This window comes from Scyliorhinus torazame, chromosome 7, assembly GCF_047496885.1.
Source record: "Scyliorhinus torazame isolate Kashiwa2021f chromosome 7, sScyTor2.1, whole genome shotgun sequence".
Taxonomy (NCBI): Eukaryota; Metazoa; Chordata; class Chondrichthyes; order Carcharhiniformes; family Scyliorhinidae; genus Scyliorhinus; species Scyliorhinus torazame.
The window spans coordinates 91,528,807-91,548,441 of NC_092713.1; the positions used below are offsets into that span (position 1 = coordinate 91,528,807).

The 19,635-nt window shown below is 48.9% G+C and overlaps 1 protein-coding gene across 1 annotated transcript in view; it reads left to right on the top strand.

Annotated features, from left to right (window-relative positions):
• lrrc40 (leucine rich repeat containing 40) overlaps positions 1–19,635 on the top strand; it is a 168,743-nt gene that overhangs the window by 62,537 nt on the left and 86,571 nt on the right. Inside the window, exon 4 of the mRNA XM_072511050.1 lies at positions 3,334–3,463. Within this exon, the coding sequence (XP_072367151.1) occupies positions 3,334–3,463 (130 nt within the window). The remainder of the gene's footprint in view (positions 1–3,333; positions 3,464–19,635) is intronic.

Genomic DNA, 19,635 nt, shown 5'->3' on the forward strand with positions numbered 1-19,635 from the left:
GTGCATCTTGTTGATGGCACACATTGCTGCTACTGTGTTTTGATGGTGGAGGGAATAAATGTTTGCGGATGGGGTGTCAATCATGTGGGCTTCTTTGTCTTGGGTGGAGTCCAGCTTCTTGAGTATTGTTGGAGTTGACCTCATCCAGCCAAGTGAATTGTATTCCATCACACTCCTGGCCTGTGCCTTGTAAATAAATGGTGGACAGGCTTTGGGGGGTCAGGAGGCAAGCTACTCACCACAGAATTCCTAGCTCTAACCTACTTTTGAGCCACAATATTTATATAGCCGGTCCAGTTCAGTTTCTGGCCAGTGGCAATCCCCAGGATGTGGGGAATTCAGCAATGATAATACCATTAAGGCGGCACGGTAGCACAGTAGGTAGCACTATTGCTTCACAGCTCTAGGATCCCAGATATGATTCCTGACTTGGGCCACCGTCTGTGTGGAGTCTGCACGTTCTCCCCGTGTCTGCGTGGGTTTCCTCTGGGTGCTCCGGTTTCCTCCCACAAGTCCCGAAAGACATGCTGTTAGGTAATTTTGACATTCTGTACTCTCCCTTTGTGCACCCGAACAGGCGGCGGAATGTGGCGACTAGGGGCTTTTCACAGTAACTTCATTGCAGTGTTAATGTAAGCCTACTTGTGACAATAAAGATTATTATTATTATTAAACATCAAGGAGCAATGGTTAGATTCTCGCTTGTTGAAGATGGCAGTTGCCTGGAACTTGTGTGGCATGAGTTATTTGCCACTTGCCACCCCAATCCTGGATATTATCCACGTCTTGATGCATTTGGATATGGACTGTTTTAGCATCTCTGACGTCATGAATGGTGCAGAACGTTGTGCAATCATCAGCAAACATCCTCACGTCTGATCTTGTGATGGAACAAAAATGATTGACTAACTAGCTGAAGATGGTTGGGCCTAGGACTCTACCCTGCTGAATACTTGTAGTGTTCTTGCATCAGTCCTGGAACTGGGATGATTGACCTCCAACAGCCACAACCATCTTCCATTGTGTCGCAAGGTATAACTCCAACCAGCTGAGCATTTTCCCTCTGATTCCCATTAATTCCAGTTTTGCTCAGGCCCCTTGATGTTATATACTTATGAAATACTACATTAATATCAAGGGCAGTCACTCTTGCCTCACCTCTGGAGTTCAGCTCTTTGGTCCATGTCTGAACCAAGGCTAATAGGAACTTAGTCGATAAAAGCAAATTACTGTGGATGCTGGAATCTGAAACCAAAAGAGAAAATGATGGAAAATCTCAGGTCTGGCAGCATCTGTAAGGAGAGAAAAGAGCTAACATTTAGAGTCCAGATGACCCTGCAATGTTCTGCACCATTCGCGAGTCCAAAGATGCTGAAGCAGTCCATGTCCAAATGCATCAAGATGTGGACAATATCCAGGATTGGGGTGGCAAGTGGCAAATAACTCATGCCACACAAGTTCCAGGCAACGGCCATCTTCAACTAGAGAGAATCTAACCATTGCTCCTTGATATTTAATGATATTATCATTGCTGAATTCCCCACTATCAACACCCTGGGGGTTGCCAATTGCCAGAAACTGAACTGGACCAGCCTATATAAACACTATGACTCAAACGTAGGTTAGAGACTAGGAACAGAGTGGCTTTGGCAGAACCCAAACTGGCGTTAGTGAGCAGGTTATTGCTAAGCATGTGCTATTTAATTGAGCTGTTAATGACCCATTCCATTACTTATGATTGAGAGTAGAGTGATGTGATGGTAATTAGCAGGGTTGAGTTTGTCCCGTTTTTTGTGTACAGGATATACCTGAGCAATTATTCACATTGCCAGGTAGACACTGGTGTTGTAACTGTACTGGAACAGCTTGACCAGGGGCACAGCAAGTTCTGGAGCACAAGTCTTCAGTACTATCGCTAGCATCTTGTCAGGCCCCATAGCCTTTGCAGTATCCAGTGCCTTCAGTTGTTTCTTAATGTCACACGGAGTAAATTGAATTGGCTGAAGAGTGGCATTTGTGATGCTAGGGATCTACGGAGGAGGGCGAGATAGATAATCCACTTGGCACTCTGGGTGAAAATTGTTGCATATTCTTCAGCCTAGTTTTTTTGCACTTATGTCCTGGTTCCTCCCATCATTGAGAATGGGGATATTTGTGGAGCCTCCTCCTCCATTGACTTGTTTAATTGTCCAGTATCATTCATGACTGGATGTGGCATCTTTGAAACTATAGTTTTATTGCCAATGTAAAAATCCATTTTTAAATTTTACTTTCGGTTCTTATTTTTGGAACAAAATGAGCAACAGAAACTTGTATTTAAATAGTGCTTTTTAGTATAGTAAATCATCTTGAGGCGCTTCGCAGGAATGTTGTCAATCAAAATTTGACTGACTACATCAGAAAATATTCACGAAGGTGACTAAAACTTGGTCAAAGAGAGAATTTAAGGAGTGACTTAAGGGGGGCAAGAGAAGAACTGTTTAGGGAGGAAACTTCAGAGCTTGAGGCCGAGGCAGCTGAAAGCATGGTCACCATTGGCGGACCAATCTGAACAGGGGATGCTTAAGATCAGGTTTGTAGGAATGCACACATCACAGAGGGTCGTGAGGCTGGAGGAGGTTACAGAAATAGGGACAATCAGGTCATGGAGGGATTTGAAAAGGAGGAGGATAAATTTTAAATTTGAATTGTTGATTAATGGAGAGCAAAGGTAGATTAGCACACACACAGCTGATGGGGACTTTTGCCTGACCTCCAGTTTACAGAGACTAGAAGAAAGGAGGGTGGTCAGGTGTATATTGGAAAAGTCAAGTCTTGAGGTGACAAAGGCAATGTTGAGGGTTTCAGCAGCAGATAAGCAGAGGCAGGGAGAGTCTGGCAATATGATTGAGGTGAAATAGGTCGTCTTCGTGATGGTGTGGATATTTGGAGACCCGGCTTGGGTCACTGTCTGTGCGTGTTCTCCCTGTGTCTGCGTGGGTTTCATCTGGGTGCTCTGGTTTCCTCCCACAGGTCCCGAAAGACATGCTGTTAGGTGAATTGGACATTCCGAATTCTCCCTCCTGTGTACCCGAACAGGCATCGGAGTGTGGCAACAATACATAATAATATTATGAATCATCTATCACAGATTTTTAAAACCTCTGTGAAATAGTTGATAAAATTAAATTTTGCATCATATTTTGAGTGTTATATTTTGATCATTTCAAAGTGAGGAAAATCGGGCAATCAAGCTTGTATGGGAGCCTTAAAAATGAATATCTTTAGGTATGTGACCCAAGAAAAATATAAATGTATGAATATATACAATTTTTTCCATCTTCCAACTCACAGCCACAATAAATTGAAGGAGTTGCCAAATGAGCTTTGGAATTTAAAGAGCTTGCAAAGTCTGCATCTTCACCACAATGAGCTGGAACGGATTCCTGAGAACATTGGTCAACTTGTCCATTTGGAGGAGCTGGTATGTTGCTGAAATTATGGGAAGAGCTTCTAAGGATGTCACAAATGGTTAAATTATAGTTTTTATTTTAAATAAGTGCTAAATGTTAACCAGTACTTGCCCTTGACATTGATAGACATGGGGCGCGATCTTCCGGCCTCATTACACTCTGGCTCAAGTGCAACGAGGCCGGTGAATAGCAGGAGAGGCCAAAAATGGGAACCGCTCCAACCGGCAAACAGTTTGCAATGCAACCTGCCTGTTCCCCAAGGCGCATTTCGAATCTCCCTAGTGTGGCGAGAAACCAGTTATCGCCACTTAAGCCCTATTTCCATACAATTAACGAGAGCCACCTGTCATCCAATGGCCTCCTGTCATTCACTGGCCTCCAAAGCAAGTGGTCAGGCTGGCGCCGATTAATACTCCATTTGACAAACGTGAACCTGGTGGAAGGGCTTCTGTGGGGAGCCGAGGAGGGGAGTAGCAATGTTTTCTCACAGGCAAAGAGACCGGGGTGCTGGGCTTCCCACCCCAGTGCTCAGCGGGGGATGGGTGATCCTCCGCAGGGATGGGCCGCTATGGGAGGGTGGGGGTGGGAGGTGCTGGGGGGGGCACAATCGCTCGCGGCACCATCATGCCAACCCTTGGATCTCAACCCTATTCTGGGGGCAACTCCTGTTTCTACCCGTCTGCCCCATCGATCACCCACAACCCCCACTGACTGCTGAGACCTCAGACTGCCTGGCTGAAGGCAATCGCTAATAGGGAATTGGCAATCATGGTTAGGTGAGCATTTGACACATACCAAGTGGGTTCCCGTGGGTAGGCAGGCATGTAGCATGTGGGAGTCATTGTCTACCATTTCGATCGCACCTTGACACTGTGTGGGAGTCAACAACACACATGCTGCAGCCAACATCCTAACACCCCAGGGGATGGGACACAGCTCCCCGGACAGGACCACAGCCGGAGGATGGGTGGGTTCCACGGGGAGGGGCTGGGGTTGCCTGGAGAGACAGGCAAAGGGTCAGGAGGTCAGCCTGCATTGCAGAAGAAAGTGAAGCATCATGATGTTTGTGTAAAGACTTGTTTAATGTGCTGTACAATACTCCATTTCCGATAGTGCTGCCCCCCCCCCCCCCCCCCCCACCCAACCCAGTGCCCTCAGTGATGCTCAACATGCGTGCCCTTCGAGCTCTAGCACGATGTCTTGGTGTTTCCCCTGGATGCACATCTGAGGTGGAGTGTCCGTGGCCTTCGATGCCCCTGGCGAGCGTCCTCTGGGGCTGGACGGCCCTGACTCACTTGTCGACGGCACATGCATACTCGTGCCACTCTGTCCCGTGTGCTGACCCTGAGACGTGGCCTCATCAGAGGGGTGGAACTCTGGAGAGTTGGTGGCTACCGTTGCCGCCGAATGGGACAGGCCCGGATTGGCACTCAGCGCCCTCTCCTCCCGGTCAATGTCCATAGGGCCCTGGGGTTCAACTTGGGACGGAGGGGCAGCTGGTTCGGGCCACAACTGCCCCTGAACCATCTGGCTCTGCCAGCCCTGGTGATTCCCCATAGTCCACACCATCACGTTGATACCTTCTGCAGTGCTCCTCAGTGACTGGGACACACACCCCAGTGACCGCGTCTTCAGTGTCTCAGCCAGGCCCACCTGTGACTGGGACAGGCTCCGTAGCGCCATCTGAGAGCAGGACATCTCCCGCAGAACCCCATCAAGGTCGGCCTGGTACTAGGTGACATCCCCCAGTGAGGCAGACATACTGCTGAGATCCTCAACCATGGCTATCACCGACTGCGCAATGCCTTGGACTCCTTCACTCATGGTGCTGACGTTGTGCACCCTGCTCTCCACTGCGATCACAATCCTAGCAGTGTTGGCCTCGGTGCCACTCATCGCTGGCGCCATCTCCTGCACCTGTAGCTTCTGGGACTCCCTACAAATGACTATGGATCTGCTGGAGTGATGCTGGCATCTCCCTCTGAACTTTCAGGTTGGTCCCTATCGTCTCCATCAGCCCCAGATAACTCTGCTCCAGAGGCTTACTATCAGGCTAGGACCCAGCTGGGTCCAGGGAACCAGCAGACCTCCAACTGCTGTCTCGCCTGGGGGCTCCTGCCTCCACCTGGTGTACATCAGCAGCGGTGTGGTGTTCATCAGATTGTGCCCCAGAAGCCTGACCACTAATATTTCCCATCGACGTGTGTATCTGCGCTGGTGGAGGGTGGGGATGACAGTTGTGCCGCGACTATAACAGTTGCATCCTTGGAGCTCTCCTCCGAGGTGTTCGCTCCAGAGTCAGGAGAGCGGGCCACCCGGGATGGGCTGGCACCATCGGCTGCTGGACCTGCAGGAGAATGGACATGTGGTCAGTGGGAGGGATGGGTCAGTCAGTATGGAAATCGCTACTCAGGTTTGACAGGTTCACCAGGTGGAGTCTGGTGGTCTATCACCTCTGTGGTGTCCGCAAGACTCTGGGTGGCTGACCGATCTATCCTCGGCCACGTCAGTCACCTCCTAAGACCCGCTCCTCGAAAGAGGTGAGGATTCTTAAGCCTGGCACCACACCGCCAGTCTGGGTTCTCTCCTGCCGATTATGGGAGAGCTCTTCCGGAGGGGCCGCAGAGAAGGCATTGTTAGCCACCTGCGTGGTTCACAGTTGTGGGGGGTGGTTGTGAAGGGAGGGTTGGGGTGAAGGGGAAGGTTGAAGGGTGGGTGGAGAGAGTGCTGAAGAGGGAGGGGCATTGGTGACTACTTACTCGTGCTGCACGGTGTAGGTCGTTGACCTTCTTCTGACACTGAAGGCCAGTCTTTCTGGTCACAGTGCCTGAGCTGACTGCTATCGCCACCTTGTCCCAGGCAGCACTGACTGCCTTTGGCTCACTCTATTGGACCCCCGGGGGAACAGGACACCCCACCCCCCCCCCCCCCCCTTAGCGGGGAGCTGGCGAGCGCGGTCCTGGCGAAACAGCTGATGGGCCGACATTTGGGGCGAGAGGCCCGTGAGGCCTCGTTAAGTGGATCAATTAACATTGAATAGTGTTGCCGGCCTTGCTGGGCCGAGCGCCGGGAAGCCTGCGGCAATTCCCGCTTGCTACAGCACTTGGAAATTTTTCTGGAGAATCACGCCCACAGTCTCAATTTCATTTTGCTTCATCTTACATTTGGGGTTCTCTATTTACCTTAGTTGGTGAGCATTGTTGTTTTCTGTATATTAAATAATACAGTAAATGTTTTGGATCGAAATGGGACATTATCTTTGATGCATAAGTAAGGAGTGGAGAAAGAGACCAGCTTGAATGATGAGACCTGCATACTTCAATATAGGTACTTGTAATGCTGTAACCACTGTTCAATTTTGCTTTATCTCTCAAGACCATAAGACATAGGAGCGGAAGTCAGGCCATTCGGCCCATCGAGTCCACTCCACCATTCAATCATGGCTGATTTCAACTCCATTTACCCGCTCTCTCTCCATAGCCCTTAATTCTTCGAGAAATCAAGAATTTATCAACTTCTGTCTTAAAGACACTCAACGTCCCGGCCTCCACCGCCCTCTGTGGCAATGAATTCCACAGACCCACCACTCTCTGGCTGAAGAAATTTCTCCTCATCTCTGTTCTAAAGTGACTCCCTTTTATTCTAAGGCTGTGCCCCCGGGTCCTAGTCTCCCCTGCTAATGGAAACAACTTCCCTACATCCACCCTATCTAAGCCATAGATTTGTTGTCATTTGAGGATTTCAAGAAATACTCACAGGGAAATAGATTTCTAAACTAAAAGCGGCATGGATAGCTTGAGGAATGGCGTTGAGGTAGAGGATCAACCAAGATCATTCTGCCGGGAACAGGCTTGAAGGGCCAAATGACGTATTCCTCCAATTTCTATGAAAAACCTCCATAATTTGTAATTGTGACCTCACTTTGCTTTCTGCTGATCTCTTGCAGTGTTACAGCAATAGGTAAACAGTGGTCTAGTTTAGGCTGCAGAAGGATAGCATGTAGCAAGCCCTGAACTACCTGAGAATAACGTCACTAAGACTCTGAAGTAAAAACAGAAAATGCTGGAAATATATAGTCGAACAGCCAGAATACATGGAAAGGACAAATACAATTAACATTTCAACCCATGCCACAGAGGATTTATCCGTTGCACATAAATCTGAGTGAAACTACTGTGGAGTTGCTCACAGTGAGCTAAATGATGCAGAATGACAGCAGTGTTAAATTATATGGGTGCAGCTGTGTCATTTTTGAAGCAATGCAGTCTAATTATCATTGAGTAACCATAGGCTGTAGTTAGTTAACTTGATTAAGGAAGTTTGGAAAATTAATTAATTTGTTAGATTCAGTCCATATAGGTCAGGAGCATATATAGCATTGTAGGATTGTTTTGCATTTGTAACAGAGTGCAAGATCTGTCTCTATTCTTCACTCTTGTTAGGGGTGAAAATATTCACACAAAGGCCTGAGTATAAGTAAAAAAAGCAGTTTATTATGTCAGGATTCTGGGAGGGAAGGTCTCAGACTCCGCGGCCTCATACCTCTCTTTTCCATGATGTGTTAACCATGTCATCTCTATCACTCATGTATCCGGTGTGACTAGGCGACTGTGCTCAGAGGCTTTACCTATCGTCCACTCCCGTAGGATGGTAGTCCTGGCTTGGCACTGTGTCACGATAAATTTTGCGACCTGTTATTCACTCAACAGTCTGTGCGTCTTGGATTCCCAACTAACTCTGGCCATCACCTGAGAGCTCAATGGCTCCCTTAATTCAGGTTCAGCATGGGTCCTCGAGCAGCCAATTAGTACTGAAGAAAATGGTATAGCGGACCAACAAAACAAAACCAAAGAAAATAAATTTTAAACCGAGTCTTTTACTCACTTGGCCTTGATACCAGATTCGTTGGATGTTACCTCACCGTCCGCCTCGCCGAGTGACTAATTTCTGGTGGTCAAAGGTTTGACTACTCGCCTTGTCCACCGGCTCGAGCGGCATCCGGCTCAGCAACATCCTGCCGACTACGCCAAATGTTAGGGTTGAAGATATTCACAGGAAGGCCTGAGTATAAGTAAAAAAGCAGTTTATTATGTCAGAATTCTGGGAGGGAAGGTCTCAGACTCCGCAGCCTTTGATAGCACCTTCTCTCAGTTGAGCTAAAGCTCACACGGGTTAATATACAGATTCAAGGGGCGGAATTAGTTGTTTTCTCATTTACATACAATCAATCAACTATGTTCGCGTCACACTTATTACATGGAGTCAATCAGCACATATATGGTTAAAGTGGGTGTTGTCTTACCCGCCCCTAACTTCACACCCAAGTTATTCAAAACTAACAATGTGTCCTGTCTACAGCTGTAGACCTTGAGCTTTATCAACGATACATTGCATGTCTTGTTCACTGAAGCTGTTGTCAGCAGCTGTTGGGACACTCCCTATACATACCCACACTTGGGTCTCATGAGACTGTTTACCCAATAGCCGGCTAGCTTTATTGAGCTGGCACTGACCGTGAATTTTACCAGACACCAATCTCTCTCCATCTGTACCAAGCTATGAATGGCTTAAGAGCCAGAGGTCAGAATATTCCAGCATTTCTCACTGGCTGTATCTTTTCATCTCGCTAATGACAAACCCCGGCCACGGGTTTCCTGATAGCGGGGGGTGCATTGAAAGTGGTAGGATCAGAATATCCTGCGGCCGGCCAATGACTGGCCGCCTCCACTGCCAAAAGCGCTGCAGGATTGCGTAGAAAATCCTGACCATAGTCATAGAATTTTACAGCACAGAAATAGGCCCCTCAGCCCATTGTGTCTGTGCCAGTGGGTTTCTTCTGATTCCTTACCCTCTCCAGCAAGAAACCAGCAAATGGCTTCCAGGTCTTCTTATGAACCCCAACTACACATAGCTACCAAATGGCTCCTGTCTTCTCCTGAGCCCTAATCCTCTCCAGAACGGAACCAACGACCTTCCACCACCTTTTCAGCTCCTCAGGACTTCCAAGCCCGGGCTGTCTTGAAAATGATGTGGAGATGCCGGCGTTGGACTGGGGTGAGCACAGTAAGAAGTATTACAAAACCAGGTTAAAGTCCAACAGGTTTGTTTCAAATCGCTAGCTTTCAGAGAACTGCTCCTTCCTCAGGTGAATGAAGAGGTAGGTTCCAGAGGACAATCGTCAGGCAGGAATGTTCCCTTCCAGTCGGGGAACACTTCAGCAGTCCAGGGCATTCAGCCTCTGATCTCCGGGTAAGCGTTCTCCAAGGCGGCCTTCAGGACGCGCGACGAAGCAGAATCGCAGAACACAAACTTATAGCCAAGTTCCGCATACATGAGTACGGCCTCAACCGGGACCTTGGATTCACGTTGCATTGCATTCACCCCCCACCATCTGGCCTGGGCTTGCAAAATCCTACCAACTGTCCTGGTGTGAGACAATTCACACCTCTTTAACCTGGGATTACCCCTCTCTCTGGACCTGTAAAGACTTAATTACCTGCAAATGCTCGCATTCAAAGCATTGTCTTGCATCTTTGACTTTGTCGATATATATGTTTCTGGAACCTACCTCTTCAGTCACCTGAGGAAGGAGCAGTGCTCCGAAAGCTCGTGATTTGAAACAAACCAGTTGGACTTTAACCTGGTGTTTTAAGACTTCTTACTGTCTCGAGAATGCTATTGCAGTGTCTCAGAACTAACAGCAGCACGTTAGCTTCTTATCTTGTTCCTGACTGACCATTGAATTGCTCCTCAATGACCCTTGAACTGATTTGGGTGACATACCAAAAGAGGACCCCACCCTTGTAACTAGGCAGGTTCAAACGTAACAAGTATTGAAACAGCATGTGCCCTGATTGTAACTTACAAAACACACGGAATAACAGAAAATGATTTCAGGATTCATAATATTGAGCTCAAAGAGTTAACAGCATTATAATAATCTTTATTCTCACAAATAGGCATACATTAACACAGTAATGAAGTTACTGTGAAAAGCACCTAGTCGCCACATCGGTCCGGCGTCTGTTTGGGTACACAGAGGGAGAATTCAGAATGTCCAAAGCTAACAGCACGTCTTTTGGAACTTGTGGGAGGAAACCTAAGCAGACACGGGGAGAATGTGCAGACTCTGCACAGGCAGTGACCCAAGCCAGGAATCGAACCTGGGACCCTGGCGCTGTGAAGCAACAGTGCTACCCACTGTGCTACCTTGCTGCCCCATTAAAACCCATTGACTTTTAAAAGCATGCTTTGTTAACAGCAGAGGTAGTATAAGGATGGAGGTTACTCCAACATAAAACGGCAATGTTGCTACAGAACGTGCTACAAGTGGCGAACGCGAACATTTGATGAAAACATGGATTGCAGCAGTCCCAGCTCGACACTTCTGCATCATCGGGACTCGCACTTGCACATTATTGGAGCTCCAGCTTTGGAACTGGATTTTCAATGGAAACACAGACCCGAAGAGGGAAATGGCAAGAGAGCATCTGGGAGTGCGAGGTTTGGCAAGTGGGTCTGTTGTGGAGGGAGATAGGCCATACTTTGGAAGGTTGGGGAGGAAGAGGATCTGCAGCGACCAGAAGGATCAGGAAGCAGCACACTAGCACAGTGGTTAGCACTGGCTTCACAGCGCCAGGGTCCCAGGTTCGATTCCTGGCTTGAGTCCCTGTCTGTGCGGCGTCTGCACGTTCTCCCCGTGTCTGCGTGGGTTTCCTCCTGGTGCTCTGGTTTCCTCCCACTAGTCCCGAAAGCTGTGCTGTTAGGTGAATTGGACATTCTGAATTCTCCCTCTGTGTACCTGAACAGGCGCTGGAATGTGCCGACTCGGGGCTTTTCACAGTAACTTTCATTGCAATGTAAGCCTACTTGTGACAATAAAGATTATTTATTTATTTTAAGTTGTTTGGCATGCAGAATTCGCAGTAAGGAGAAAGTTGCATTTTTGAACTTATTTTAAAAGTTTTAAATTAGGTTTAATTAGGGCGGCACAGTGGTTAGCACTGCTGCCTACGGCGCAGAGGACCCGGGTTCAATAAACCCTGGGTCACTGTCTATGGAGTTTGCACATTCTCCCCATGTCTGCGTGGGTTTCACCCCCACAACCCAAAGATGTGCAGGTTAGGTGGATTGGCCATGCTAAATTTCCTCTGAATTGAAAAAAAATAATTGGCTACTCAAAATGTTTTTTAAAAAGTGATTTAATTGACCAATGTAGAAATTTAGCAATGTAAAATATTTGAACTTGGATGCAATGTTTGGATGTAATGTAATGGAGGGTGTAATGTTTTAATCATTGTTTTTTTTCTGGTAGTAAGGGTCCTACAGAACCCGACTACTTTTTTTTACTATTGAATCATATGGGAACCAGTCTTTCAATTAATGTTGTTTTACGTAAGGATGTGATTTTCAGAAATGCGACCACAACTTTAAATGAGGCGTTACTGTCCAGTTTTTTTTTAAAAATGTACAATTTACTTGGGAAATACAATAATCAGAATTAATAATATGAAAAGATACAAAGCCTCTCATCCCTATCTGGAAGTTTATTTAACAACTGAGAGAATCGTAGAACACTGGATAGTAGGAAGGAACCATATAGAAAATGTTATTAGAAAAAGTATAGGACACGATCTAACGGAAAGGTTTCGGAGTGTCATTTGTGGCAGGTGTGGTATTATCATAACTGTCAGATCTGCAAGGGTTAATGAAGTATCGAGAGTAGCCACTAGAGGGAGCTATAGTTACAACTATATAAGGCAGTCATGCTAAGCCTTTTGGGAGAGTGTGTGCAGTAGTTAGCTAGTGAGAGTCAGAGTTACAGATACTGTAAGTGAGTGCAGATCATAGTTTAAACCAGGAGTGAGGTTAGCTGTAGATGAGTGTAGTTTAGATGTGCTTAATCAACTGTGTATTCTTTAGGAATATGTGTTGAAACCAAGTTGGTAGTGTTAATAACTTACAGCTTTGTTTAAGTTAAAGCTGTTTTGTGGTCTTTGTGAACACTACGCCAACCATCCTGAAATAAGCAACACAAAGAACACCACAGCGGGTTTTGCAGGGAGTTTCTCCCTGGCTCTGTCAGCAAGTTCCCCGCTGTCTAATCACCCATAGTCACTTTTTTGGGGCCTGGGGAGTTTCTCTCTGGGCTAGTCCACACTCAGAATTATTTTCATCACTGGGCGACTGAACTTGCTGGCCAGACCCGCTCCTCAGAGATCAGGCCACCATTTTGAAAGGGAGCCCTGATTTAAGTGGGCTTGTGGGTCCCCCACACCCCCTCCCTAAGTGAGGGCACCCTGCTATCCCCCCACTCTCCTTTCATGGGCATGGTCTCCCTGAGGCCCTGACCCTTGGCAGTGGCATGCTGGTACTGGCTTGCAGTGCCACCTGAACACCTTGGCAGTGCCAGAATGGCAATCCGAAGGTTCCAACTTAGTAGTGCCACGGTGCGTGTTCAAGGGGGAGTGTCCTTGAATACCTAGGGGCCTCTGATGGCCAGGGAGACCCCTCGGGTGCCGTTCTGCCTGGCCCACGTTTGTGTGGACCAGCACTGAATAGCGCCCGGCTGGGGTATCCTTGGTGAGCCGGTAGATGCTGGGAGCCCGATGCATCCCGGGTCAGCAGACTAAGCAGGTTTTAAGCCTACTTAGGCATGCGAGGCTTGGTCCTGCCCATTGTGGGCAGGATCCTGATCCCAACACCTCGCGAGATCTGGTCAGATCTCGCGAGGCATACTAGATTTCAAGAAGCCTGCTGGAGGCCTCTCCCGGCCGTGATGCGCTCCCGTTCGGTAGATCGCATTTGTAGTGTTTTTGCTCAAACTTCTTTTCTCCCTTCTTGACCAGATTTCTTGAGTAGGCTTGGAGAGCTGTTTCCATGGTGCTTTGGAATATTCAGGAGCATGTTACTCTATATGGGGTTTTAAGATGAATGTTTTGTAGCAATAATTGGTCAGTTAATTATCAAGCATAATACTGTCTAGCTTTTCAAACCTGTTAAAAAGAATAAAGAAGGGGACTTCCGGTGGCGGCTATGAAGGAGTAGGTCGCACATTTGGTGGCTCCCGTTTCGGTCGGACTTTTTGGACCTTTTCCCCCGACTTTTTTGCGCTTTTGAGCGCGGAACTGGAAAGCAATAGTACTCAGGCACAGGACCCATACAGAATTGTATGGACCTAAGAAGCCGGAGGGACCGTAAACAGGAAAAGAAGTGATCGAGTAACGGCACAGTGGAGGCTGTGAGAGAGACCACTTTATCTGGTGTTCAGAGCAAGGCGCCGACAGCCCAGCCTACAATGGAGCAGCTGCTGCAGACTATGCAGGACGGCTTTTTGGCTCTGAAGCGTGACAACTTGTAGCCGCTACCGAAGTCGATTGACCGGATGGGAAAAAGGCTGGATGATCAGGCTGAGAAGCTCCAGCAGTTGGAGAAGTCAGTGGTTAAGCAGGCTGACTTTCAAATGGTGGCGGATTCGGAGGCTGAGGAACCAGCAAAAAGTGCTTCTAGAAAGGCTGGAGGACTGGACAACAGATCTCGCCGGCAGAACGTGAGAATCGTGGGCCTTCCGGAGGGGGCAGTGAGGCTAGACGCTGCCGCATATGTGGAGGGTATGTTTCAGAAGTTACTGGGGAACGAGGTGTTCCCTCGCCTGCCGGTGGTGGACAGGGCACACAGAGTGCAGGTGAGGCAGCCGTGACGAGGGGGTCCCCCACGAGCGATGGTGGTATGCTTTCACATGTACCTGGACAAGGAACGGGTGCTGCAATGGGCAAAGAGCACACAAAGCTGTACTTGGGACAATACCACCCTGCGTGTTTACCAAGATTTGGCGCTGAGGTGGCCAGGAGGAGGGGAGGCTACAGGCAGGTGAAGGAAATACTTGATAAAAACAAGGTGAAATTCGGTCTGCTTTTTCCGGCGCAACTATGGGTTACGTATGAGGGTCAGCGCCACTATTTTGAGGAACCCGAAGAGGCGATGGACTTCTTTAAGGAGCAAGGGCTGGCCCTGAGCTGAGGATGTTTGGACTCATGTTAGAACTTTTAAGTATATGTGGTGTCTCTCTCGTTTTGAAAGTTGCCTGCATGTTTGGGTCCGTTTTTGTCGTTTCTTTTTTTGACTTTTTTAGTGTGTTGGAAGGTGGTAGGGATGTGTTTTTTTTGAGTGGTTTACCTGAATGTTTCCTGTCTGGGCTCTTTGATTAGTTGGAGTTTGGCTGGGGGGAAAATAATAAAGAAAACCGTTAAAAAGGTTGGGTTAAAATGGATGCTTCGGGGAACTTTGTGCAATCTTTTCCTGTGTCTGTATGGGAAGGACTGAGAGTGCCTGTTATTTCTTATCTTTTTTTTTTCTTGCTTAACTTGAATTGTGCTATTGTGGGGGGTTTTTATGACTTGTATAGGGTGTTTGCTTAAGTAGGGCTGATCTGGGGAAGTGGTATGGATGGGTCGGGGGAGGAGTGACTGGGAACAATGGGTGGGAGATGTGCTGGCGCCGAGGCTGGGAGCCCCAGGCTAGCTGAGTGCGGCTAGTCAACGGTAGCCGAGGTGGGGGGGGTGCATATAGTTAGATTAGAGCAGAGGTTAGGTGATAGGATGGTGTTGCTAGGGGGGGGGGGGGGTTAATTGCTGACGGGGATGGAAACTGGGCATGGCAACAGTGAGGAGGTCATGGGTGGAGGTGGGCCAGATGAAGCGCGACACATGGCTGGGGGGGTTGGCCAAGGAAAGGGGATGGCTGATCGGCAAAGTGGGGGGGCAAAATGCCCCCCAACCAGGCTGATTACCTGGAATGTTAGAGGGTTAAATGGGCCAGTAAAGAGGGCGCGTGTGTTTGCTCATCTGCGGGTTCTGATGGCGGACATAGTCTTGCTGCAGGAGACGCACCTGAAATGACAGGCCAGGTTAGGTTAAGGAAGGGCTGGGTCAGTCAGGTCTTTCATTCGGGGCTTGATTCTAAGACGAGTGGGGTTGCGATCCTGATTAATAAAAGGGTACAATTTGAGGCGGAGGGCACATTTCATGGATGGGGTGGCAGGTTTGTTATGGTGAGGGGTAAGCTCGAAGCGGTGAGAGTAGTCCTGGTCAGTGTGTATGCCCCTAATTGGGATGATGTGAATTTTATTAGGAGGATGCTAGGAATGATCCCCGACTTGGACTCGCGTAAGCTGATCATGGGCGGGAACTTTAATACAGTCCTGGACCTGAGCCTGGACCGGTCATGTTCAAGAACGGGCAGGTTGCCAGCGATGGCAAAGGAACTGAGAGGGTTCATGGAGCAAACGGGGGGAGCAGATCCGTGGAGATTTAGCCGGCCGACGGCGAGGGAGTTCTCGTACTACTCCCACGTCCGCAAGGTGTATTCTCGAATTGACTACTTTGTTTTGAGTAGGGACCTGCTGGCCGGAATGGTGGGGGCAGAATATTCGGCAATTGCCATATCGGACCAAGCTCTGCACTGGGTAGACCTGCAGTTTTGTAAATACAGCTTTCAGCGCCCACCATGGAGGCTAGAAGTTGGACTACTCGCGTAAATGGTGGTGTGTGAGAGGCTGAGGAAATACATGCAGAATTACCTGCAGGTGAACGATACTGGAGAAGTCTCGGCAGCGGTGCTCTGGGAGGCACTGAAGGCAGTGGTGAGAGGGGAGCTGATTTCAATCCGGCCGTACAGGACAGATGGGGCAGAGACGGACCGACTGATTAAGGAAATTGTACGGACGGACAGGAGTTACGCAGAATCCCCAAGGCCAGAGTTATTCAGGAAGCGACAGAGGCTGCAGGCCGAATTTGGGGTGCTGACTACAGTCAAGGCTGTAGAGCAGCTTAGAAAGGTAAAAAGTGCAATTTATGAGCATGGGGAGAAGGCCAGTAGAATGCTTGCGCAACAACTAAGGAAGAGGGAAGCGGCTAGGGAAATAGGGAGGGTAGTGGATGGGGAAGGTAATCTAGTGGGTGACCCGGCAGGGCTGAACAAGGTCTTTAGGGACTTTTATAGGAAGCTGTACACTTCGTAACCACCCGGGGGACCGGGGGGGGATGAGGGGTTCCTGGACGGACTGACCTTCCCAAGAGTGGGGAGGGGGTTGGTGGACGGACTGAGTGCCCTGGTCAGTATCGAAGAGGTGTTGGGGGGCCTGAAGGTCATACAGTCGGGTAAAGCCCCGGGGCCGGACGGGTATACGGTGGAGTTATACAAAAGAAATTGCTGGGATAGTGGGGCCGGTGCTGGTCAGGGTCTTTAACGAGGCAAGAGACAGAGGAAGTTTACCCCCGACAATGCCGCAGGCCATCATCTCCCTCATTCTGAAACAGGATAAGGACCCGGAGGCTTGTGGGTCATACAGGCCGATCTCTTTGATTAACGTAGACGCCCAGTTACTGGCCAAGGTTTTGGCGACCAGAATTGAGGACTGTGTACCGGATGTAATTGGGGAGGACCAAACCGGGTTTATAAAGGGGAGGCAGCTGGTGGCCAACCTAAGAAGGCTGCTCAACGTGATTATGATGCCCCGGAGAGTAGGTAGGTAGAGATAGTGGTAGCCATGGATGCTGAAAAGGCTTTTGACAGGGTCGAGTGGAATTATCTGTGGGAGGTACTAGGACGGTTCGGGTTCGGGGCGGGGTTCATCGACTGGGTTAGGCTATTGTATCAGGCCCCGGAGGCGAGTGTAAGGACGAACAGGACAACATCGGACTACTTTAGACTGCACCGTGAGACAAGACCGGGCTGCCCTCTCTCCCCACTGTTGTTTGCGCTGGCCATTGAGCCGCTGGCAATTGCACTGCGAGCTTCTAGCCGCTGGAAAGGGCTGGTCCGGGGGGGAGTGGAACATAGAGTCCCGTTATACGCAGATGATCTGCTGTTATATGTATCGGACCCAATGGTGGGGATGGATGGTATTATGGCAACCCTGAGGGAATTTGTCTGGTTCTCCGGATACAAACTGAACATGGCTAAGAGTGAGTTGTTTGTAATTCAGGCGAGGGGGCAGGAGAGTAGGCTGAAGGGTTGCCGTTCAGGCTAGTGGGGGAGAGTTTCCGATATTTGGGGATTCAGGTGGCACGGGCCTGGGGCAAGTTGCATAAGCTCAACCTGTCCCGATTGGTGGAACGAGTGAGGGAGGTGGGATGCGCTCCCGCTGTCATTGGCGGGAGGGTGCAGACTGTTAAGATGACGATTCTCCCGCGGTTCTTGTTTGTTTTTCAGTGTCTCCCCATCTTTATCCCGCGGTCCTTTAAGAGGCCGAATAAAATTATTCTGGGATTTGTATGGGCAGGGAAGTACCCGCGGGTGAAGAGGGTGATGCTTGAAAGGAACAGAGAAGGGGGCCTGGCATTGCCGAACTTCAGCAACTATTACTGGGCGGCCAACATAGTGATGATAAGGAAATGGATGGTGATGCAGGGTCGGTTTGGGAGCGGATGGAGGCTGCTTCGTGCAGGGGCACTAGCTTAGCAGCCCTGGTCACGGCGCCTCTGCCGCTTCCGGTGGCACGGCACTCCACCAGCCCGATAGTGGTGGCGGCTCTTCGGATCTGGGGCCAGTGGAGGAGGCATGTAGGTACGTGCATCAGTGTGGACCCCAATCTGCGCCAACCACCGATTTGCCCCGGGGAACATGGACGGGGGGTATCGACTGTGGAGGAGGACGGGGATTGTGAGGATGGGGGATCTGTTCCTGGAAGGGAGCTTTCTGAGCATGAGGGCGCTGGAGGAGAAGTTTGGGCTGGCGAGTGGGAATGACTTTAGATACTTATAGGTGCGGGATTTTGTACGCAGACTGGTGCCGTGCTTCCCACGTTTCCCGCTGAAGGGGAGGCAGGACAGGGTAGTTTCTAGGGGAGAGGTGGGAGAGAGTAGAGTCTTAGACGTCTGCAAGGAGCTAATGAGAGTTGAGGATACGCATATCGAGGACCTGAAGCTTAAGTGGGAAGAGGAGTCGGGGGAGATGGAGGACGGTGTCTAGGCAGAAGCCCTAAGCAGAGTAAACATGACCGCAATATGCGCCAGGCTCAGCCTGATCCAGTTTAAGGTCGCACACCGGGCCCACATGACGGTGGCCCGGATGAGCAAATTCTTTGGGCTGGAGGACAAGTGTGCTAGATGCGCCGGAGGGCCGGCTAACCATGTACACATGTTCTGGCCGTGCCCTAAACTCAGGGGGTATTGGCAGGGATTTGCAGATGTCATGGCCCGGGTATTGAAAACTGGGGTGGTAATGAGCCCTGAGGTGGCAATCGTTGGGCTTTTGGAGGATCCGGAAGTCCAGAAAGAGAGAGAGGCCTTTGCTTCCCTGGTAGCCCGGCGACGAATACTGTTAGCATGGAGGGACTCAAAGCCCCCGAGGGCTGAGGTATGGCTATCGGACATGGCGAGCTTTCTTGGCCTAGAGAAAGTCAAGTTCGCCTTGAGAGGTTTGCTACTAGGATTCGCCCGAAGGTGGCAGCCATTTATCGACTTCTTCGCAGAGGATTTAGCGTCAGCAGGGGAGGGGGGGGGGTGGTAATAAGAGTACAGTAGGTGGATATTGAGGTAGGTCCGTGCGTGAACAGAGCCATGATTTGCACTATGTTTAATTTGTGTCTTGACTTTTTTTTGTACTGTACGATTTCACTTTTTCTATATGCCTAAAATACCTCAATAAAATTGTTTTTAAAAAAAGAATGAAGAAGGAATTATCCAACAAAAGCGAGATTTGTTCAATTTCCATTCCATTGGATCTATTTTCTTTCTGTGTAAAGCAATACACACATGTCTGAATTAAATTTGTCCTTCAAGCTGTTTATTGTCCTATTACTGCAGCCTATCTGAAAGTATTATTTTGAATTCAGTTTAATTTTCCCATCAATTCGTTCATCTATCTGTGCCACTTCAATTTTTGAAAGGTCTCTTTTTGTGGGTGCATTGTGTTAACTTGTCGTGAACCATTACCACTAAAGCAGATCAGTGCAATGTGGCACTTCAGCCTGAGCCCTGTGGACTTGAGCCTGATTTGCCAGTATAACACAATACTCTAATTGATTTGTTTGTTCTTACCTCACCATTTAGATATGGTGAGCAATGAGTCAATTAATGTCCTAGGTCTAATTCAAATTTAGTTTTGACAAGTTTTATCCACTACCAATCAGAAATGAAAAATCAACTGTAATTCAGCTTTGATATAGGTGTACTTAGTTTCA